Genomic DNA, 23,429 nt, shown 5'->3' on the forward strand with positions numbered 1-23,429 from the left:
TTTCAACCCCATAGGAGAAGTCTACTTACACAAGTTTATAGCAAACTAAAAAAAATTTGTACTTGAAATGAAAGTTTTCTTTTAAGATAATTTTATAAACATGCAACTTTTGTTTATAGCTATATGATTATTATAAATTTAGGAGAAACTTCACTTAACCCTACTGATCGAACTTTCATCACATTTGCAATTATCTTTTTAAACTTAAAAAACTTACAATTTAGTGTATTCAAGTATAAAATGGCACCCCTAAAGTTAGGGTTTGGAGTTAAATAAGACAATAAGCGGGCAAAATGACCTTCCTCCTGTAAATTTTATAAAATTACAAAATTACCTTAACTAAATAATAATAATTATTATTATTATTTTTTAAAAAAAATCAAGTTTATTTTGGAAATTTCCGTTAGAATATAACAGGGGATCCTAATGGAGATGTGACATTGCAAACTTTTTAAACTTGAATATACTAAATTGAGAGTTCTTAAAGTTTGGGGAATGATTGCAAATATTGCAATGAAAGTTTTTGAGAGATTAAGTGAAGTTTTCTCCTTAAATTTAAGGTCTCGTTTGGTTCGCAGAATAAGTCATAGAAATGGAATAACTATTCCATTGAAATAGCTATTCCTTTATTTGGTAGGAATCTATTCCTTGGAATAGATATTCCATGGGATTAACTATTCTCTTACGAAGAGGAATAGCTATTCTTCTCATTTTTTAGAGGAATAGCTATTCCTTAGAGAATGGACAACATTTAAAAAAACAAAAAAAAAAATCATTTTTTTTTTTAAATTTTTCCAAACTAAACTTAAAATAAATAAATAAAAATATTTTTTTTAAAAAAAAAAAAAAATAACAAAGAATTTAGATCAGATCTGTCACCCACAAATCTAAGATCCAATATTTATTTATTTATTTTTAAGATTTGAGTTCTTTTTTTTTTTAAAAAAAAAAAAATGTGGGTTTTTTAGTAATTTTGGATCAATTCCAGTTGTGGTATGTGTGTTGTCACTAAACTAAGGAATTTGAATAATTATTCTATTCCACTCTTTCTCATTCCCAGTAACAATTATTCATTTTTCTAATAAAATACCAATTCCGTAAATTAAACGAGACCTAAGACTTATCTGCTTTTATTTTACATTTTGTTGGACCCTCCAAACAAAATGTCAAACCGACCCCCCAAACAAAATGTCCTGATATAGCCGTTGAATTTTGAGGGGGAATCATTTTGAAGTTGGAAAAAATATGAATAATTAATGAGTATATATAATTCTTAGTGAAAGCAACAAGAAAATAAAAAAGCGATGAAATTAACTTAAATAATAATAATTTTGAATTTGTTGGATACAAGTGTAGTAGGTAGGTGAATCAGTGGGAAAGAAACCTGTTCCTCAACTTGGCGATCTCCTTGGCATTCAATCCAAAAGCCTTCTCCAAAAGCTTTTCTTCGATTCCAGATCCAAAAATTGCACTCGGGATTTTCTGCAAGCCCGGGTTTTGGCTGTTGAAACTCCCCAAAATACTCGCCGGTGTGTCTCCGACGTTCATTTGGAAGTGAAGTAGACCTCTGGGGAACACCATAATCTCTCCTTTCTCGACCACTTTTGCATAAACCCTGTTGTTCGTGTCCACAAATCCCGAATAAATCCTTCCCTCCAACACAAACGCAGTCTCAGTTGCTCTCGGATGGAAATGCGGCACGTTGATGCCGCCGACGCCGAAGTCTGCTCGCACAAATGACATGCCAAGCGTGTTTAAGCCTGGAAACACGTTTGAGTTCACTGGCATGGCTGAAAAGCCTGTTTGGCTGTAGTTTCCAGGAAATTTTATGCCCGAGAATGTGAAATCTTCCACAGTGACAGCTGATGAGTTCTTGCATGATGGATTTGTGGTTGTGGTTGCAGTTGCAGAGTCTTTGAAGGCTACGCAGAAGTCTAGGACTGGATCTGGGTCAGAAGCAAAGGCCACATGGCTGTGGAACAGAGTAGTAGTAACAACGACTAACAGTATTTTCAGTTCCTGCGACATATATTTTTACGATTTGTTATGGCCGGATCAAGAATAGCTGAAGAAATTGCTGCATAAACCAGGAAAAACTTGAGGCTATAATTATTGGATATTGCTGGCTGTAATTATTATAGGAAGTGGTTTCTTCATGGCCTACTTTGCTTGGAGAGAGAGAGAGAGAGGATTGGTTAGCCTAAAAGATAGCATCTACCAACACTAGTTTGCTTTTGCCTTTTGGCAGTTTCCAGTGGGTTTGAGCTTTGTTCATGGCTTAATTTTTTGCTCAACCATGCTTCAAGCACCCCACATGTGAGATAATGATATACAATTTTTAATGACCTGTAAATTCGATACGAATCAATACAAAATTATAGATGATTAGGGTTTATTAGTTTGATCCGTTTAATTAAATGAATCGGATTAAGATTTATCTATATAGTCTTATATCTATACATCTACACGACATGCACACGAATTGCAGCCCTAAATGAAATGCTTACAAATACCTCACCCACACGCATTTTTTTTTGAGCTAAATCCAAGAAACTCCCAACTGCTACGAAGGGAAAAACTTTAGCATTATTATGATGGTTTGGTTCATAAGGATAAGGCCATTCACACGAGTTCATCATGTACAACTTCTTGTCATTGTTTTTTGTCTCCACTTTTCCTCAATTATAAAAGCTGTCATAATTACACTTTATTTTGAGATAAAGAATAGAGAATATTTCTACTGAGGAGTCTTGTACAAGCAATATATAAGGGGGGGGACCATTTTCCCCTAGAGATGGACCCCTCACGTGGGCATTCTTCCTTGCCCCTTGGCCTACAGTTTTCCCCTTTCCTTCATTTAAGTTTCGCTCTTTACGAATTTCTTCAACATAACTTCTAATGCCAAACTCATGAAATCTATTACTATATTCTTCAACTCAACAACTCCCTTGATGTACTTTTAATAAATCTTCAAAGAAACAAGCACGTGTATTAGCACTTCTACAAGGTTTCTAGCTCACCTCCACTTTCCATTCGGGATAAACTTAATTCCTAAATAAGAGTTTTCCTTCTATAAAAGACTGAGTAATGCTACACACCACATTCATATCCCTGATGAAACATTGACACGGTAATCCCAACTAATCTTTAGAATTTTTTTTTTAACAATAAATTATACAAAAAAATTGGTTAAGACTGCCACACCAACATTACGAGATAGTTGTAAAATGATATATATATTATATATATATATATATATATATTAACAATAAATTATTCAAAGATTGGTTAAGACTGTCATATCAACATTACAAGATAGTTTTTTTTGATAAGTAACATTACAAGATAGTTGTAAGATAAAAATATAATTTCTAGTATTACTCTTTTAAATTTGCTGAAATATAAGACAAAATCAGACTGTAACGCGCCATCTGCGTCCAAAAGCGTCACAAAGTGCAATTAAGAACCATTCATAGCTCAAATTCTTGAAGCACAGAATTCAAACAGAGGAATTTTATAGCTCAAGGATGATTTAATTGGTACAAGAACAGTTACATTGGGTTGACAGCCAAGAAGTGGTACTCCCAGGTATTAGTAACTATCTATATCCGTTTCCGGCCTTCGGAGATAATAGCGTAGACAATTCACCAACACCTGCACATTCAAAATATTGTAGTCAAATAGAGAGATGTAATCTTCAAAATGGCTTAATCATTTAGAAGATATAAACCGTGTCTAAACCTACAACACATAAGTTGAGCATTTTGCTCTACAACAGTGAGGAAACTTCCCAAAGGCATCCAGCATTGTTGGCACCAGACCAGTTACCTGAGACAGGGAACTGTTTAATGCTGCCCCTCTGTAGCTGACATGAAACTTGTCTTTGGCTACCAGTCCCTGTTAGATGAGAGATGAGAACATGATCATAAGAGTTTGTGAGAGAGAGAGAGAGAGAGAGAGAGAGAGAGAGAGAGAGAGAGAGAGAGAGAGAGAGAGAGAGAATACTTCTGTATCAATCTCTGCCGATTCCACGTCAATGTTTATATCAGCAATAATTTTGATGATTTCTACCAGTAATCCAGGTCTATCTGCTGTCTCTATATAAAGTAAGCTATAAATTGCAGAGAAAAATTAGATCAATGCCCATTCTTTGCAAACAAGTATCAAAATTCATTCAGAATATGACCTCCCAATATGCTGGGTCGTGCAAAAAGGTAAAACCACAAGAGAAACATAAACATGAACAACAAATTATAATGCAATTAATCACAAGTAGCAAACCTCCTCTTAGGTCCATCTTCCTTGACTTGTATATGAGTTGCAATGTCAACATCAAGCTGCAGAACAAAATCACAAACTTCAGTTCGACTTTGTAAAGTTTCAAAAAGCAGATGAAATTGAAGTTGGTTGAGCTAACTAGATCGTAGCCATGAAAACTCTGATTGATCCCCAATATATTACAAAATACAAATTATACTTTCAATTGAATAATACTCACCCATGGCACTACATGGAAAATGAGGAGAACATTTGATCAACAAATCAATAATACACCATAAAAGTTTTGAGATGCCAGATGAACATGTTCAGATATAATAGTTTTATGAAAAAGGCAAGCAGTAGATCCAAAGGATGGATAGAAAGAAAGAGAAAGAGAGACCAAGGCCCGGGAGGTGGGGAGGGCAGTGGGGATAAATCATGCAAGGACATGATTGGTGTCCCTTCTGGGATTTCCAGCCAAGCACACAATATACTTCTTTAGTTTGCATCTATGCATATTGAATGCTTTTGAATTGACGTGAAAGGAATTTATATATATATATATGTGTGTGTGTGTGTGTGTGTTCATATTTAACGCGCGCACAAATCTTCAGCCATTTTGGCTATCAATCAGTTCACATTATCACCTACAAGGACGGCTGGCCATCTCTACAATCTGAATATATAGAGCCAAAACTATGTAACCTAGATGCTGTTTTGTTACAAAGAATCACCATTGACTGATTCAAATATAGACGAGCATATCTACAATCTGAATATATAGTACAACAAAACAGCAGTTGGCTGCTTTACCAATGCATGGAAAATGGAGATCCATCTATTCAGTCCAAATGTTCCAAAACACTCAATTTGACAAGCTATGGCTGACAGCTATGAGAATAGATATTATTCATAAAAATAAAAATAATAATAATAATAAAAGCTATGAGAATAGATATTTCCACCGGTATTATATTGTAGCCATCAAGGCATCAACAAATGCTAAGTCTAGGAAAAACTAAGAATCCTCTATTAGTATTTGCACCCCAAATAAATGGCAAGGTAAATAAGAATCTGCAATAGAAGCTCAATCTCTGAAAAGTTTGTCCAATGTAGAGAAAAAGGGAAAAAAAATAATTTATAATAAGAAATGGTTAAAATAATATAGCTAAAAGGATCTCAACAAAATCACCTTCTTTTCTGGTGCTATTATTCCAAAAGCCTCACCCATAGCAAGTTGCACGCTAGATTCCTACAAGAAATTAAGAAGAAAACATGAGACTTACGGATGATAAAATCATTTTTGTGAAATGTAAGTTTATTGAAAATGAAAATTTTCCAGCTTGCACCCCTCAAAACTACAAAAGAATAAAATAAAACTTAAATGGAGTATATTCAGCATACTCACTGGATGATACTTCAAAAGATTGCTAATGATAGTAAGTCGAATTCTCTCCAACATATCAGGATCTTCAACTTTGCGCCCAGTGTCTCTAGCATAACCAAATTCAATCTGTAAATGCTAAAAACTTGCAGTAAAAAAGTAACAGTAGACAATTAGACTGTAGGACTGACGTAAACTTTTCAGCATTCTGATAGCTAGTGTTGGAAATGTTGTCAAGTTGGAAAACTATTTAAAGCATCTTATTGAATTCCACTAATTAGTTTCTTTCTAGTTAATGCAAACACAACAAAATCCTATACTTAAAAGTCCAAAAACAGAAAAAAATAAAATAAAATAAAATAAAAAGAAAAAAGAAAAAAAGAAGAAGAAGAAAGTGAAGGTGCAACTAGTCTCTCAACACTCTCGGCTTCAAAATTTAGGTTTGCTTAGAAGCTTGTATGTCCAAAATGAACTGAGCATATTGATTGATATGTTGCACTATGACATGCCTGCAACATGGTTAAGATAGCAACGTTCTTTCTCTTCTCCACACAACATTATGGCACTGATGGGTTCTACGAAGAATCAAATTCAGTAAGGGAGATGGTTTCTTCTTTTTTTGGTGGTCCGTGTGTTGGGGGGGGGGGGAGTAGTAAAATTTACTACTAAAAGAGAAAAAGAAAAGAAAAAAGACTTAAAATCACAAAGAACTAAAAAACTCAGAAAAGAGAAAAGGAAGAGAAGCCAACAGTTTCTCTCATCCCTTCAAGAAGTGCTGCCAAGTTTTTGTATTGAAAATTTCAGTTTCAAACATCTACAAATGACAGATTGAACTTATTGCACTCATTACAAACAAAAAAGGGAGATATTGTCCTCTCAGTGATAGAAAATGTGGAGGCAAAAGCATACGCAAAGAATGTTTTGTTGCAGATGAAGAAAAATTAGCCACTAGACTTCTTACAGAACATCAAAATTTTCCTTTAGAAACCATGTATGGGATGAACTCTATGAAAGCACCATTAAGGTGATGCCAATAGAATTGCTTACAATCGCGTAATGAAAAATTTTGTTTGCTTTACTGATCCCTCAGTAGAAACAGTTCCCTTTGATACATCCAGTCCCAAATCTTTCAATGCTTTCATCTGCCCTAGCATAATAAACCAAGGCAAGTTATTAGCTTTAACAATGTTCAAGAATATATCAGTATTACAATAATAAAAAATTGAGAACATTTGATCAATTCTAATCTCCCACAAGGCCTTTCTTTCTTTCAAAATCAATACACTACTAAGTTACATATTCTCATAAGTACTTATTCATAACTAAATAGAAGGAAAGGGACAACAAAAGTACTCAGGCAGCGCATTAAAGGTCCCCCTGAGATTACAAAGTAAAATGTATAGAATCCAAACAATCCATTAGTGATTGTCACTGAGCAAGAACATGCAGTTGATGCTTAGATTAATGTATTTTCCACCAATAATCCCAACCATATGTGCTTATTTTCTAGTGATCCTTTAAGCTCCCACTTTTCAGTAACTAGAAAAATATTAATCAATGAAATTCAAGAATATAAAATGTAGTGCTATTTGAGAATAAGGTAGGAATTTTTTAAGAAAATCAGCTAAGAAATTTTCTTCATAAAGAGGGTAAAGTTTCAGCCTACTCTCACATTCCTTCACAATATGGTTAGAACCACAAGTGGGTTTCCATGTACAATAATTAAAGAAATTTCAGGTATATTTTGTCCTATACAAGTGTTTCTTCAGGGAGTGAAGCACATAAGTTGCCAGTAGCCACTTTACCGTGTCAATAAGAGCTCCCAGTCGATCTCCAAAGCTGAGCTGTACAATTGTTGCATCAGAATCTGAATCTTGATCGATTAGAACCATTGGCATAGGGACATAATCAGCATCTTGATCACACTTCTGCATTGATAGTTATCCCATCAATTCAATGGTAATTTACTTTCTATAAGAAAAAGATTTAGTCATACTTGAGCTATATATGATGTAATTCTCACATATATAAGTGTAGCAACCAAATTCCCCCTCCCACATATTGCATAATAAATCAGATGGTGAACTCATAGATTGTAAACAATTTCGGCTACTTGGATTTTGATTTTTTTTTTTTTTTTTTTTTTTTTTTTTTTTATATAAGTAATAAACTTGTCTTATTAAAAACGTAAGGCGCTCCTAAGTACATCAGAAGTATAGAAGAGAAAGCACCTAAGTAGAAAGCGAAAAACAAACAAGAAAATCGCTAAAATTAAGCGACAAAGAGGACAAAAAGACCACCGTCTAAAGGAACAAAGAATGAAGAAAAGAAGCTAAAATATCCTCCAAGGACCTCTCCAAATCCTTGAAATACCTATTGTTCCTTTCCTTCTAAACACACCAAAGAAGACATGTCGGCACCATCTTCCAAATCACAGCACTCATCGCCCTTCCAGATATCCACAAACAAGCAAACAAATCAATGACTCTCCTAGGCATAACCCAAGACAAACCAAAACGCGTAAAGAGAGCACTCCACAAAACGTAAACCACATCGTAGTAAAAAAGAAGATGATCCACAGATTCCCCATTACACTTACAAATGCAACATCTATCCACCAAAATAACATGCTTCTTCCCTGAGGTTATCCATTGTAAGGATCTTACTTAGAGTCGCCGACCACGCAAAAAAAGCCGCCCACGTAAGAGCCTAAGTCCGCCACTCACTCTTCCAAGGGGGAGAAAAGCACAGGATATCACCTAGATGGGTGGTGGAAAAAGTTATGAGATGTTATCAAGCTATCGGATTATCTTGCGAAGGATTTGAGGATAGAATGTTAGCTATGTTTGAGGAGATAGAAGCTGCTGGAGGAAGATCCTCGGCCAGTCCTAAGACTTTGTGTCCGTCGAACCAAGGGGCAAAAGGGAAGAGAGAACTAAACAGGTTGGCTTGGTCCTTGAATTATGAGAAGAAAGGGGTTCTATCGGCTAGAGGTCGCACTAAAGGTAGGGGTTCTTTTTGCAGTTATGATGTCTAAATTACTTTCGTGGAATGTTAGAGGGCTTAATGAGATAAAAAAAAAAAAGACTAGAAATTAGAGGGCTTCTAAGAGAATGGAGGGCGGATATTGTTTGTTTGGTGGAGACTAAGATGGCAATAATCTCAAGGAAGGTGGTGCGGAGTTTATGGGGTTGTAATCAGGTTGATTGGTGTTTTTTGGGAGCCAATGGAGCGTCGGGTGGGATCTTACTTATGTGGGATAGGAGAGTGGTGGAGAAATTGGAGGAATGTATAGGTAGATATATGGTTGCTTGTTCTTTCCGCAACATTGGTGATAATGTTTCTTGGGCTTTTGGGGGGGTTTATGGCCCAAATGATGACAGGGATAGGAGGGATTTATGGGTTGAGTTAGCTGGGTTGATGAGTTGTTGGGAGTTGCCGTGGTGTATTGGGGGAGATTTTAATGTTGTTCGCTTTCCGAGTGAGAGGTCGGGCAATGCCAGTTTCTCAGTTGCTATGGAAGAATTTTCAGACTTCATCTTCATGCAGAACTTGGTGGATCTACCTCTTCAAGATGGCCAGTTTACATGGTCAAATAACCACACTTGGTCTAGAATTGATAGATTCTTAATTTCTGTGGAGTGGGAGGAACACTATCCTGAAGTAGCTCAAAGGAGGCTTCCAAGACTTCTGTCCGATCACTTCCCTTTGTTTTTGGATTGTGGGGCACCAAGAGGAGGAAAAAGGTATTTTAAATTTGAGAACATATGGCTGAAATATGAGGGTTTTGTTGAGCAAATCAAAAAGTGGTGGTCGTCTTATGAGTGTTCGGGTTCTCCAAGTCACATTTTGGCGTTTAAACTGAAGGCATTGAAGACAGATTTGAAGAAATGGAATGCTGAAGTGTTTGGTGATGTAGGGAAGAAGAAGAAAGAATTATTGGAGGGCATTTGTGAGCTGGATTCAGTTGATGAAGGCCGAGGCCTAGAGGAGGAAGAGAAGGTTCGCAAGATAGATATGTCTAGAGAGCTGGAGAAAACTCTTCTTTTTGAGGAAATAATATGGAGATAGAAATTTAGAGCTTTGTGGTTGAAGTGGAGGGGGACAAGAACACAATTTTTTCACAGGATGGCCAACTCGCGTCGCAAATTTAATCAAGTGGACTCTATAAGCATAGATGGTGAAATCTCCAAAAATCCAAGGGAGATTCAGGAGCATATAGTTCAATTTTACAAAAACTTGTATGTTGAGAATTGTTCTTGGCGGCCAAGGGTCGAGGGCCTTTCTTTTCTTTTAATTGATGACGATGAGAGTAGCTGGCTAGAGAGAGGGTTTGAGGAGAAGGAGGTGTGAGATGTCATCAGGAGATAAGGCACCGGGCCCCGACGGCTTCACTATGGCGTTTTTTCAGAAGTGTTGGGATATTTTAAAACATGACATTATGGCTGTTTTTGCAGATTTTCACTCTCGAGGCAAGTTTGAAAAGAGTTTCAATGCTACTTTTGTCTCTCTGATTCCAAAGAAGAATGATGCTGTGGATGTGAGTGACTTTCGGCCTATCAGTCTTATTGGGGGAATTTACAAGATTATTTCCAAAGTCCTTGCGAACAGGTTTAAATCAGTTTTGGGTAAGATTATTTCAAACACCCAAAATGCGTTCATTGGTGGTCGACAAATCTTGGATTCAGTGCTTATTGCTAATGAATGTGTGGATAGTCAAATCCGTTCAGGGGATTCTGGGTTGTTGTGTAAGTTGGATTTGGAAAAGGCCTATGATCATGTGAATTGGGACTTCTTGCTTTACTTATTACAACGTTGTGGTTTTGGGGAGAAATGGAGAGCTTGGATTCGTTTTTGTATCTCTACGGTGAGATTCTCCATCCTTGTCAATGGAACTCCGTCGGGTTTCTTCACTAGCTCTCGCGGGTTGCGACAAGGTGATCCTCTGTCGCCTTTATTATTTGTGGTGGTTATGGAGGCTTTGAGCCGGATGCTGGCTGCTGCGTTGGAGCAGGGTTCGATGACAGGTTTTACTGTGGGACATAGAGAGTCAGAGGCAATAGTAGTGAATCATTTATTGTTTGCTGATGATACGTTGATTTTTTGTGGGGCGCAAGAAGAACAAATTCGACATCTGAGGTTCATTTTTCTTTGTTTTGAGGCAGTTTCGGGATTAAGGATCAATTTAGGAAAATCAGAAATTGTTCCTATTGGTGAGGTGGAGGATGTTGAAGGGTTGGCTCAGCTTTTGGGTTGTCGGGTTGGGTCTTTGCCTATGACTTATTTGGATATGCCTTTGGGTGCCTCTTACAAGTCCGTTCCTACTTGGAAAGGGGTGGTTGAGAAAATGGAAAGGAAGCTGGCTGGTTGGAAGCGTATGTATTTGTCAAAGGGCGGGCGGTTGACTCTTATTAAGAGCACGCTGTCCAATCTCCCCACGTATCTCTTGTCGCTGTTCCCTATTCCTTTAAGGGTGGCTAATCGTCCTGAAAAAATCCAGAGGGATTTCCTATGGGGTGGCATAGGGGATGAGGCCAAATTTCATTTAGTGAAATGGAACAGGATTTGTACTCCGTTGCATTCAGGTGGGTTAGGAGTTCACAACCTCACCCAGTTTAACCAAGCTCTTTTGGGTAAATGGTTGTGGAGATATGGTAGGGAGAGAGAGGCTTTATGGCGTTTGGTGATTGACGCCAAATTTGGGAGCCTAAAGGGTGGGTGGTGCTCTATTGAGGTGTCGGGTTCCTTTGGAGTAGGGGTTTGGAAATATATCAGGAAAGGGTGGGAGAAGTTTTGCAATTATGTTCGGTTTGTGGTAGGGGATGGGTCACATATCAGTTTCTGGCATGATCGGTGGTGTGGGGAGAGATCTTTGAAGCATTGTTTTCCAGTTCTGTATAGTCTTGTGAGGAACAAAGCGGCAATGGTGGTTGATAATTTGGCTATTCATAATGGAAATATTCATTGGAATGTTCTCTTTACGCGACAACTCCAGAACTGGGAGATGGAGATGGTGCTCTCTTTCTTCGAGCGGTTGTACTCTACTCCGATTCGACAAGGAGAGGGTGACAAGTTAGTTTGGAACCTCTCTACAAGGAGCTATTTTGAAGTAAGGTCATATTATGAAGCACTTAGTAGGAAAGAAGGTCCATGATTCCCGTGGAAGAATATATGGTGTGCTAAGGCTCCGACAAGGGTGGCGTTCTTTGTATGGTCTGCAGCTTTAGGTAAAATTTTGACTCATGACAATCTGCGAAAGAGGAATATTGTGGTTATTGAGTGGTGTTGTATGTGTAAAAAAAAGGGGGAGTCTATTGATCATCTGTTACTTCATTGCGACACCGCCCGTGAGCTTTGGAGTTTTATGTTTTCTTTATTTGGAATTGAATGGGTCATGCCACAATCGGTGCTGGATTTGTTGACTACTTGGGGTGCTTTTCGAGGGCATGGCCTAGCTAAAAATGTTTGGCGTTTAGTTCCTCATTGTGTTTTATAGAGCATTTGGCAGGAGCGGAATGCGAGGCTTTTTGAAGATGTCGAGACTGTAATGGTAGTATTAAGGAAGCGTCTTCTTAACATGCTATATCTTTGGATAGCGCCCCATCTTTGCCACCTAGGTGTTTCTACTTATGTAGACTTTCTTAATTTATTAGTTGTTCCTCCCGTTTAGGGGCTCTCTTGTATACTTCCCGTGTATTAGGGTTGCGCCCCTCTGCGCTTTTTATTGAATTTGAAATTACTTATCAAAAAAAAAACAGAGCAAGTCAGAGAGCTAAAGAAAGACCCGACCTTCAACAAGCCTTTTTTGGAGGATACCCACTGCAACCTATCTTCACTGCCTCTTCTAACAATGACAAAGTGCAAGACCTGAAAAAAAAGAAAAAGAAAAAAAGAAGCAAAGACATCCACTTCCCAGCCATGCGCTTCTCTAAAAAAGCTCACATTCCACTGATTAGAACCACCCAAGAGCTCCAAATTATCCACAACAGAAGCATCCTTCGCTCGAGCAATTCCAAATAAAACAGAAAAGCTTCCTTAAGAACTGTATCACCATACCACATATCATGCTAAAATTTGGTCCTAACCCCATCCCCCACCTCAAATCTAGAAAGGCCTAAGAAAATCTCCCACCCTTTCCTGATGTTCTTCCATAACCCCACACCAAAGGCACCTACAGGCTCTAAAGAGCACCAACCTCCCCATAAACTACCAAACTTGGAATCCACCGCAATTCTCCACCAAGCTTCCCTCTCAATCCCATAACGCTACAACCATTTACCTAATAGAGCCCAGTTGAACAACACCAAATTTCTCATACCCATCCCACATTTTGAAATTGGGCTACAAACCTTAGACCAACTCATTAATTGATATTTGAACTTATCACCAATCCCACCCTATAAAAAGTCTCGTTGTAGCTTCTCAATGCGAGCACCTACACTTGCCGGGAGAGAAAAAAGAGACAAAAAATACATGGGTAAGTTGGCAAGAGTACTCTTGATAAGGGTGACTCTACCTCCCTTGGATTATTCCAAGTGACCTTTGGTCCCAATTCAAATATGCTTAAAAGCAAAGAGTAAAAGCAAAAGCAAAAGGATCACACACAAAAACTTCTAAAATTGAACATATCCCACCTACAAATCCATTTCAGTAATGTATGGGAAAAGCACTAATCATATAATATTGCTCAAAGTGAAAACTATTTAATTCCCCCCCCCCCCCCCCCCCCCCAAAAAAAAAAAAAAACCTTAGAGTGCCATGTACTGGTAAATGCCAGTTTGGTAACGCACATAGGTAGCCTTTTGGGGAGAATCGAAGGTGCGTGCAACAAGGCCATTGGAGCTTATTCACTCAGATGTCTTTGAAGAGTCTGCTGCTCACAAACCCAGTTCTACTTGTATCACCCTGCACATCACAAGTAAGCCAACAGCCTTATGGGTCAGAGCCACTCCATCGACTCCACCTCCCAGCTTTGATGAGAGTCACTTCCTTGACTCCTCATCAGGTGGTGGCTCAAATTTCTAAAGGAATACCAGCCTCACTAACATCCTTCAATGGAAAAGCCCATAATAGAAAGATTTATGGGGCCCACTGAGCTCCAAAGTCAGCCAGCTTCACAAGGAGATCCAAAGACAATCAGCCCAAGGGTTTGGTCCTTTACTCTCCACACTAGAAGGTTTCGTGTATTCTTTATAAACTTACCCAAGTCCATACACAAATCAATTCTCCAAGTTAACTCATAGACCACTGAAGCCTACTTAGAGCTCAAGACCTGAATCACAAAGCAGCCCTTGAAGGACCAAAAATTTGCAATATCGTCCATTAGCTTCAACAGCACTGCAGGTAGATCAACCACCCCAACAGGCTACTACTCTTCATTGGCATCAAAGACAGCGCGACCCATGACCAAGTCAGGACCCACTTTTTCCAATCAAATTCAACATTAATCACAAATATAATCCGATCAACTCCAAAATTACACATGAAATGTTGAATTCTGGGGTATTCAAGAGGCAATGTTGGCACCCAACCAAAAAAAGAGAGAAGTCGTCACTGAAAAAGAATGGCTCAACAAAGGGAACTGCAGTAACTAAAGGATTGATGCAGAGAAGATGGGAAATTTTGGTTGTGGGTTTGTTTCAATGGGAGCTTTACATTGGCGCAGCGGCTGTGATGGAGCTTGGGTTGCTTCAGGTTAATTTGTCATAGGGGCAATGGCTTTGGTTTTGTGATGATGATGGGGTGACGGTTTGACAAGGAAGGGTTCCTTGCTTCAATGGTGGTTGTGCAAGCAAAAGCTTTGGCTGATGGTTAGCGTTTGGCAGTAGCATTGGTTGGTTAGAAGCAGTGGTGAAGTGGGTGGCGGTGATGCATTGAGGTTGAAGACATTGATGGCTGAGCTTGATAGACGTACTATCCAATGGTTAATTTACAGTGGTGATACATAGTTGACCTAAGAATAAAGGTGGTGGAAGTGGTTGCCCAAACTAGTTCCACACCCATAAATCCTAGAAAACCCTCCCCTCACTCCCTCCCTCCCTTTAGCATTGAAAATAAAATAACTTTAGAAAATTACTGTAAATGAAAATCCAAGAATAAAAAAGATAGATGTGCTCATTTTTGTCATTTAAACAAATACCACGTCAACAAAAATGGGTAAATCTATAATGTTCAACCTACCACAACTTAAAAGTCTTCACTGTATTACTCTGCCAGGGAGGATAAAGTAATTTTTCAACTTCTGAGGGAAGCATGCGCCATTTCATCATCCCTCAAAAGAGTGGTTTACCTTTTTTATTTTAATATCAGTCATTTCTTTCTGGTTGATCATCTAACATAAATATATTTGCTAGGGAAGTAGTAAACTTCAGTCATCAAGACCCTAAACCTGTCGATAGCCCATCCAAGCTCCCCTTCTGGTACTCTATGTGACCCATACCTTGAATCTCACCCCAAATAAATCCAACAAGTGAGTAATTATCTATAATACTGAAGTACGAATAGCCATAGTACTGTGATTTCATAGACTATAAGCTCCTCAAATACGCCGCAATTAGGATTGAATCACGCTCTTTATTTTAGTACTTCCATTCCTCTTATCGGATATTTAACAACATTTTTTTTAAAAAAGAAAAAAGAAAAAAAAGGAAAAAAAAAAAGTGAAAAGCAAAGAACTGTGAAGAAAATTAAATTCTCATAAGCATGTCCCACAACACCAAAGGCATGACCATGCAAGACTCAGAATAACATGTTCCATTTGGAAGTCGATGTCTTTGCGTCTTTTTTCCAGGTGTTGCACACAGTCTTTGTGAGAATAGGTAGTGAAGATAGACTTTGGTGGGTCTCTTCCCAAAGACGTTTGCTCAAGGTCAAGTCTTTCTTTAGCTCTTTGGCTAGTTCTGATGGCAAGTGCTTCCTTTGGAGGAGTGTGTGGCAGACTCAAGCTCCTTTGAAAGCGGCTTTTTTGGCATGGTCAGCGACCTTTGGCAAGATCCATTACTTTGGATAATCTCAGGAAGAGGCAAGTTATTATGGTGAATAGATGCTGCATGTTCAAAAGAAGTGGGGAATCAGTGGATCACCCTCTTCTTCATTGTAATGTGGCTTCCGCTTTATGGAGTGCATTCTTTACTCGCTTTGGTTTGTCTTGGATTATGCCTAGTAGGTTTATCGATCTATTTGCTTGTTGGTGGATGTCTGGAAGACCGAGAAGTGCTGCGATTTGGAAGATGGTGCCGATTTTTTGGTGTTTATGGAAGGAAGATATAATAGGTGTTTCGAAGATTTGGAGAGATCCTTGGAGAATATTTCATCTCCGGTTTTTCATGCATTGTATCTTTGGACATTGGCTTTTGTGTCCTCGTTGTCGCTTAGTTTTGTTGATTTCCTTGTTCATTTTTCTCTTTCTAGTTAGGCGTTTCTTTTTGTATACTTCCGGTATACTTAGGGGCACCTTACGCTTTCAATAAGACTGTTTATTACTTATCTAAAAAATAACATGTTCCATTTGGGTGGTTCTTCCCTTCAACAATTTATTTAGTCGCTTTGGGCAGTAATATGGAAACAATATTGCAGATTTAATTAACTCCATAGAGTATTAGATCAATTACGGACAAGGGCATATAATATCTCACATTTTTCTAACTCGTTTGAATTTGTGAATTTGTGTTCTTCTCATAATCATTAATGGGGGTTATCTCTTGTATACATCCTATGTGCTAAAGTTGTGTCTCTTTGCGCTTATTATTGAAATGCATTACTTATCTAAAAAAGAAATTATGGAACCAAATGTAATTATCAAATTAATGCTCATGAAATCAAAACTAAATCTCCATAATCATGAAAGTTTTCTTTTTTCAAACTCAATTTTTCCTAATAACAATCGAAATACATAACATATGAGGTGGAAAGAATATTCTTACTGACCAATGAGGTTGAATCAACTGCATTCAAACCATCCGTAGATGCATGCAAAATATTGCTGCGTAATAGTTAAAGAAATATTGCTATTACTTATCAAAAAAAAAATAGTTAAAGAAATATTAGAGACGAAGTGTTCAGGGTCATTTTCTCACAATTTCGTATAAAGAAAACCCAAATAGGACCACATAACAATCACATATTGTACATCAATATTAGTATAAATTATTATAACAAGTACAACAATTAATAGTCGGAAACCATGAATAAACAAAAGCCACAAATATCAATCAGACATAAATATATTTTCTTCAACTTAGGCATCCAGAATTGTTAACGTGATTCTTACAGGACAAGTGGAGAGAATCATTCATAAGCTAATGTTCTGCTGAAAAAAAAAAAAAAAAAAACACACACATACTTCATCTGGCTCTATAGCCCCAGCCAAGTAACACATTCTGAGATCACTGTTCTTCTTGATGAATAAATAGGAGTGTGAAAACAAGACAAACTCAAATAGGATAAAGCTTATACACAGACACACAGGAATTGTTAACAACCAGATGGTTATTTACAAGTAGGTTAAAGAAAAAAAAAACTCTTGTTTTCTGATTTTTCAGTTGGACCTAGTAAATTCAAATTAATGAGATCCTCAACTCAGCTGGACCAAGTAATTGTACTAAGCTCAGTTGAGCTGGTCTTGAATTCCTAGGGCCCAAAAAATCACATGGGCAACGAAAATAAATTGAAATTTCAATTTTAAGGTTTTGCAATTAGGTAGAACAGGAAAGGACCAAATACTTCACTCAACTAAGACTAGAACATATATCTACTGAAATTTACTGAAGACTTTCATTTTCTCAAAAACATTAAAGAAACCACAAAACTCTAAATCCTTGTTTTCTTTTCCTTCCCTTATTATTTTTCTCAGTAAACCCAACGGACAATGAATCACTTAACTATTTAAAGTTTTCAAATCAATTTCTCAGGAGCCAAACACAGCACTGATATATTGCATAATAAACATTTTATTGGCAACCAAACAGCAAGCGGAGGAGAAATCGGAGGCAGTCTTACTTTTTCCTCGAGAAAGTGAGTACAGGCTCAGTGCAGTCGTGGCGGAGTTGGAAAACCTTGATTGACTCGCACGGAGAGAGTTGTGGAGTGAAATCGAGACCAGAAAACCTAGATCGAAGGAGGGAAAAGGAAGAGGCGAAGAAGGCGGTGTTTGCGAGAGCCATGGAAATGGTTGATTGGCAGACTCAGTGTACACGCTGCTATGCAAATTGGGGTTTCGAGATCGAGAGAAGTAGGAGCGGTTGGTTTCGCGTTGCGTCACTTGGGTAGAAGCGACGAGAGCTGGTTGAAGGCCACGTCGGATTGCACATGAAAAGGTCAATGGAAAGATATTTTTGTTCTTTTTCTAACAAAAATGGATATCGTCTCGATTGTAAGGATATTTTAACCCTTGGGAATTGGGCCTCTACTTCCGTAGCCAATTGAGGTCCACTAATCCATCTCTCGTACCTACAGGCCACAAGCCTTTTATCTTATTGCCCACAAAATTCAATTCAACAATCTTTACCAAACACGCCTCTATCTTATTGCCTACAAAATTTGGAATCCTTGACTCGCAGCCCTTGGAAGTCAAAGTAATTTCCACACCCTAAATCTCGCAATTTGAGGGTACGAGGATCACAACAATCCTAGTTATGTTTTTCAGATTGTACATCTATCCCTTGATTGAAGGGTACAGAGATCGCCCCTCTGCCGACATGTATCATTCGGCCATCCCTAGATTTGGGGTATGACGATCAACTCTTAATGCCTCATATTGGGTTGTTAGATGAGTCCAGCTGCTTGTGAACTTGGTTCGGCTTGGTTCGATTAACCTTGATTCGCTTTCAAGTCAAATAATAAATGAGTCATTCGTAAACACCATAATCTGCTCAAATATTAAACAATACATACTCATATAAACTCGACTCGACTAAGATAAAGCTCATAAGCTCAGTTTGTATAAGTACGACTCGATTCTTTCGGCTCGAATCATTAGCTCACTCGTGTATATATATATATATATATATATATATATAGGTTTTATAAATATAACACACGCACCTAAAAATAGGTCTCTACTCTCTAGTTCCATATAATAACATATTGTTACCAATAGGCAAGTGTTATATAATATACTATATAATATGCTTTCTATAGTTACATATTATATATTTATGCTATAGTTATATATAATATATATACTAGTATTAGTTACTTAAATAGTCATGTATGGCATATACTATAGTTAATAATTATAACTTATCAGTTAATATGTTACTTGTTATTAGTTAATACTTAATATGTTAGTACTAGTTCAAAATTATAATATGTTAGATTTATATGTTGCTAGTTATTATGTTGGTAGTGAATATGTTGCACTTATTAGTTTATATGTTACTATTTATTAGTTGATTTGTTTGCTAGTTAATAATTATAATATGTTAGACTTATATATTACTAGTTACTAATTATAATATGTTAAATTTACATGTTACAAGTTATCATGTACATCATTTATATGTTAGTACTAGACTACTAGTTATTATTTTACTAGTTAATATGTGACACTTTATTAGTTAGTATGTTAGGCTTAAATGTTACTATTTATTAGTTAATAATTATAATATGTAGGACTTATATGTTAGTAGTTATTGATGTGGTATTGAGTGTATCAATAATAAAAATAGCCACTCGCAATAGAACACATCTTTGTAAGATAGGGTCTATGTGAGGGTATTGAATCTCAAGGATTGTTAGTTGTTATTAAGTTATCAAGATTAACTCTAATTTATTTAGAAAGTATTTTTGAATTTTTATTTGTAATTGAAACTATATAAAAACGTAAAAGAAAAAATAAAATAGTCAGGAGAAATATAGGGGATTGATCTCACCTCTAGCCTCATCATAATGGTAAATTGCATTTAACTTGAAAATTTCACGTACATGAATATTATAACTCATGTATGTGTCAAGCATCCAACGATGTCGTCAAGAAAATTCTTTTATTAAGAAATAAGCAAAGTTCATCTTTCGACAAGGCATGAATGCTCTACCTAAACTAGGGTATAGAACCGTTCATTCTTCCTAGGCATGGGCTATCAAATATCTTAATTAGCTTACACATAGTCAAGGAATAAGCATAACTCATCTTTCGGCAAGTATAAATTGATTTACCTAAATTAAACTAACTAGGGTGTAAGTAAAGCAATTTATTCTTCCTAAGCATGAGTCGCATGACCTTTCAAACCCTCTTGATTTTGTGTGCATTAAAACCGTTGTAAAACCATGGTTTACATAATCACATAAAATGTGAAAGTTGAATTCAATCAAGATAAATAATTTTCTAAGACAAGATAAAAGATTTATCAAAATTGAATATAAACATTTAAAACAATCTCAAGATTAAACAACCAATATTCATGTTCATAAAATTCCTAATAGAAAACACAATTATACAATTGCAACTTGGAAATGGCTACATCAATACCTTACGAAAGATTTAGCTGCTCATGGGGATGCTAAAAATCATCTTTGTCGAAGAGAAATCTATCCCAAAAGCTGCTCTAAAATCTTCACTTTTTCTCCAAAACCCTAGCCTCTAATCCTATTGATTCTATTCTTTAATGTAAACTAATCTCTATCTCCTTTAATCTGAACGAGTCTAGGGTATTTATAGAGAGTACGAGTGAAATCCTTTATGGATTTGTACATATAAAAATATCTAATCCAACTAGAAATTGTTAAAAAACTCCTAAGTGAATTTGGTGTCTTGCTGTCAAATCTGCCGCACGACTGTGCTCGATCCCACGTACTACTACACTCGACCTCATTTGCACTTGAACCTAGTTCTTCCTGCACTCAAGCTCAATGGGCTAGTATCCTGTGTGCGCATGTCTTCCAATTGAGCTCAAGCTTCATGGCTTGATGTGCTCAAGCCTAGCTGAGTTGTACTCGAGCTCACTTGTCTTGGTGGGTGAATGCTGGATTTGGCTTTTGTTGAATTTTGCATTTAAGTCGGGAAGATTACTTATGTGTTTTCCTTGGTTCCTAAGAGTGATGTTAACATAAAAACAATACAAAACATCATATCACAATGAAACTTAGAGGCTAAAATATGCGAGCCAAGGGGCTTGAATATGCAATATTCAATGCTCATCACACCCCCAAACCCTCATTTGCTAGTCTCTTAGCAATATAAAACAAACTTAAAGAGATCAAATGCAAACTACACTACTTCCTCTTTCATGGGAAACATGATTGCATTTAGCATATGCAGCAAACCTTTTAAACCCCTAGGACTCGTTAGTGGATGAGTGAAGTCTCGTGAGGGTTTGCTAGAAATGCTTCCTACAAACATTTTGCAAATCATATTATCCATAAGATAGAAGTATCACAAAAACAATGTTTTTTATTCATTAGCAAGCTTGATGTAGCATGAATTCCTAGAAGGTCCCTATAAGTGGGTTCCTAGAATAAAAAAAATAATAATAATAAATAGTTTTATTTATTTGCTTTCCATTTAGGATTGGGTTTACTATTATTACTAGAATAAGGTTTATTATTGCTACTAGGGATAGATTTAGTTTTTCTACAAGTATTTATCTTTCTATAAATAGGCTTGCTTATTATGTAAAACTCATTCAATTGAATTGTTATAAAATCAGAGAATTATCTTTCAAATACTCTGTCGAGTTTTATCTTTCTTTTAGCCTGCGGGCTTATTTTATCTTTTTGGGTAGAAGACGAAGACGCTTCTCCTTGCAGAATCAAAGACGCTGCTCTTTGATTAGTTATCTTAGTCTTCCGCTACGTCAATTAGTATCAAAGCAGGCTTTATCTTGATCATGACCAATCATTGCAATTAGCACAACGGTGACAATCCCCTTAACGATGATGTTCGTGACAAGGAGGCTCCTCAAAGAGCCGAATTTTAAGAGTTCCAGCAAACGATACAACAAGAGGTGCGCCAGATGCGGGAGATGATGGAGCGCATGCACATAGGTCCTAATTGTAATCACAGGGACAATGATGCCCATGATGACGATAGGATCCAAGTGAGGCCTATTCCTAACCAATGACTTGCACCCATGCATAAACCAACCACCAGTCTATGAGGATCTTAGTGACGATGAAGATTGCGCTGAAGGAGCGTTCGGACAAAACGGTGGAGTAGATTGATGGGGTGAAAGACGTAAGGGCGCCGATCGTGGCGGCATAGGCTTCAGAGGTTATGAGCGCGGTGGAGCTGGCCATATGGGGAATGTCTATGAAGGCGCTGGCTATCAAAATGCTTATGGAGAGCAGCCCAAACTTCAGGATCACGGTAGGGAGGAATCCCACGAATATCGAATGAAGATTGATCTCCCGTCATTCAACGGGCATCTTCAAATTGAAGATTTCTTAGATTGGGTGATGGAGGTAGAGAGGTTCTATGATTATATGAGTATTCACGAGGATCACAAGGTGAAATTAGTGGCATACAAGTTCAAGGGAGGAGCTTCTACTTGGTGGGAAAAATTACAAATTTCCAGAGGCCGACAAGGAAAGGGACCTGTAACTTCATGGTTGAAGATGAAGCGGCTACTTAAAGCACGATTTTTACTACCGGATGTTGAGCAACAGCTATTCCAACAATACCAAGAGTGTCGACAAGGAGGTCGAACCATCCAGGTGTATGTTGATTATTTCTATCGCCTATCTGCTCGGAATGATCTCATGGAGATAGAAGATCAACAAGTTGCAAGGTTTATTGGTGGACTACGCGTGGCAATACAAGATAAGGTTTCTATACATCTTGCCTTTACTTTGAACGAGGCAGTTAGTTTGGTAAACCGAGCGGAGAAGCAACTGAAGAGGCCTAGAGCACCAACCTAGGAGCGAAATCTGAGTGATTCAATGAGACCAACACAAGGTTGAGGAAAACAACCTCTAGTCCCAACGGTCACACCAAGTCATCCAGTGAAGTTCTTTTTCTAGATCAATTGAAGGATGGGAGCAAGTACACTCTAGCACGGATAGTACTCGGCCTAACAAAGAAGATTAGCAAATATTTAACTTTGCTGCTGTGCCAAATTCAAGCCCTTCTCTAAGTCATCTTGGAATACTAGTCAACAAGTCCAACATGGTAATCAGCTTTATTACTTGAAGCATGTTGATATATCTAGGAACAAGGAAAACCAGATCATGGGAAAAACATAGAATCGATATCAAATCAGTAATGGTTATGAGATGCTGCAGACTTGCTACAAAAAAGACAACTCTTATGACAACTATGGCGCCAAAGGATCAAGTGGACAAGAGCAAGAACACATAGGGACGCTCAAATTCATTGATAATGTTTCTATTAAAATTGCTTGCCCATGGTGAATTCTATCAATATTAAAAACAATGAAAACTCAGATCAAAAGAGCAGATCTATTTATTTATTCCATTTAGGTTTTCCCTTTCTACTTACCTTCTATTTTCACCACACTTCCGGGCTCCTGATGATTCTTGTACCTCTTGTTCTTTTGCTTGAGACGAGCAATGTTGTGTGCCATGTTGATCTCATCATTGTCCCATGTTTTCTTGCAATGTGTGCATCTCCATAAATCTTTCTTGGATTTTGTACTGATGTTGATTGAATTAAACGGAAGAACCAAAGCTACACCAGAATGATCCTTCGGTGATAATACATGATACCTCCACCAGTAATTTCTCATTGCTGAAAATTTCCTATAGTGATATCCTTTGATGTCACATACATATCCTAGCATCTACATCTTAATTGAATTCTATGTCCATGTATAGTCTCAAGAGGCAAGAG

At 37.3% G+C, this 23,429-nt stretch overlaps 3 protein-coding genes across 3 annotated transcripts; 1 reads left to right on the forward strand and 2 right to left on the reverse strand.

Annotated features, from left to right (window-relative positions):
- Positions 1-1,300: 1,300 nt before the first annotated feature.
- On the reverse strand, positions 1,301-2,396 carry LOC133879775 (germin-like protein subfamily 3 member 2). Its single transcript, XM_062318551.1, has one exon. It carries the CDS (start codon positions 2,026-2,028, stop codon positions 1,369-1,371), a length of 660 nt encoding a protein of 219 aa, XP_062174535.1. The 5' UTR covers positions 2,029-2,396; the 3' UTR covers positions 1,301-1,368.
- A 1,086-nt stretch (positions 2,397-3,482) lies between these two features.
- LOC133880408 (ACT domain-containing protein ACR12) lies at positions 3,483-17,994 on the reverse strand. Its single transcript, XM_062319355.1, has 10 exons — positions 17,642-17,994; positions 16,571-16,625; positions 7,450-7,572; positions 6,692-6,786; positions 5,669-5,753; positions 5,453-5,512; positions 4,282-4,337; positions 4,006-4,111; positions 3,829-3,897; positions 3,483-3,654 (listed from the first exon to the last, which is right to left on the reverse strand). Exons 1-10 carry the CDS (start codon positions 17,803-17,805, stop codon positions 3,592-3,594), a joined length of 876 nt encoding a protein of 291 aa, XP_062175339.1. The 5' UTR covers positions 17,806-17,994; the 3' UTR covers positions 3,483-3,591.
- A 3,883-nt stretch (positions 17,995-21,877) lies between these two features.
- On the forward strand, positions 21,878-22,498 carry LOC133879029 (uncharacterized). Its single transcript, XM_062317580.1, has one exon. The coding sequence runs from the start codon at positions 21,878-21,880 to the stop codon at positions 22,496-22,498; it is 621 nt and encodes a 206-aa protein (XP_062173564.1).
- Positions 22,499-23,429: the final 931 nt, after the last annotated feature.

The sequence above is a fragment of the Alnus glutinosa genome, chromosome 10, assembly GCF_958979055.1.
Source record: "Alnus glutinosa chromosome 10, dhAlnGlut1.1, whole genome shotgun sequence".
In the NCBI taxonomy this organism is placed as follows: domain Eukaryota; kingdom Viridiplantae; phylum Streptophyta; class Magnoliopsida; order Fagales; family Betulaceae; genus Alnus; species Alnus glutinosa.

What these genes read in the sequence shown, in the direction of transcription:
- LOC133879029 (XM_062317580.1), top strand. Translation starts at nt 21,878, where the DNA reads ATGGGGAATGTCTATGAAGGCGCTGGCTATCAAAATGCTTATGGAGAG.
- LOC133879775 (XM_062318551.1), bottom strand. Translation starts at nt 2,028, where the DNA reads ATGTCGCAGGAACTGAAAATACTGTTAGTCGTTGTTACTACTACTCTG.
- LOC133880408 (XM_062319355.1), bottom strand. Translation starts at nt 17,805, where the DNA reads ATGGCTCTCGCAAACACCGCCTTCTTCGCCTCTTCCTTTTCCCTCCTT. An exon ending in CAGTTGATTCAACCTCATTG is followed by an intron (nt 7,573 to 16,570) that starts GTCAGTAAGAAT and finishes CTATCAATGCAG; the next exon opens with AAGTGTGATCAAGATGCTGA. An exon ending in GAAGATGGACCTAAGAGGAG is followed by an intron (nt 4,112 to 4,281) that starts GTTTGCTACTTG and finishes TGCAATTTATAG; the next exon opens with CTTACTTTATATAGAGACAG.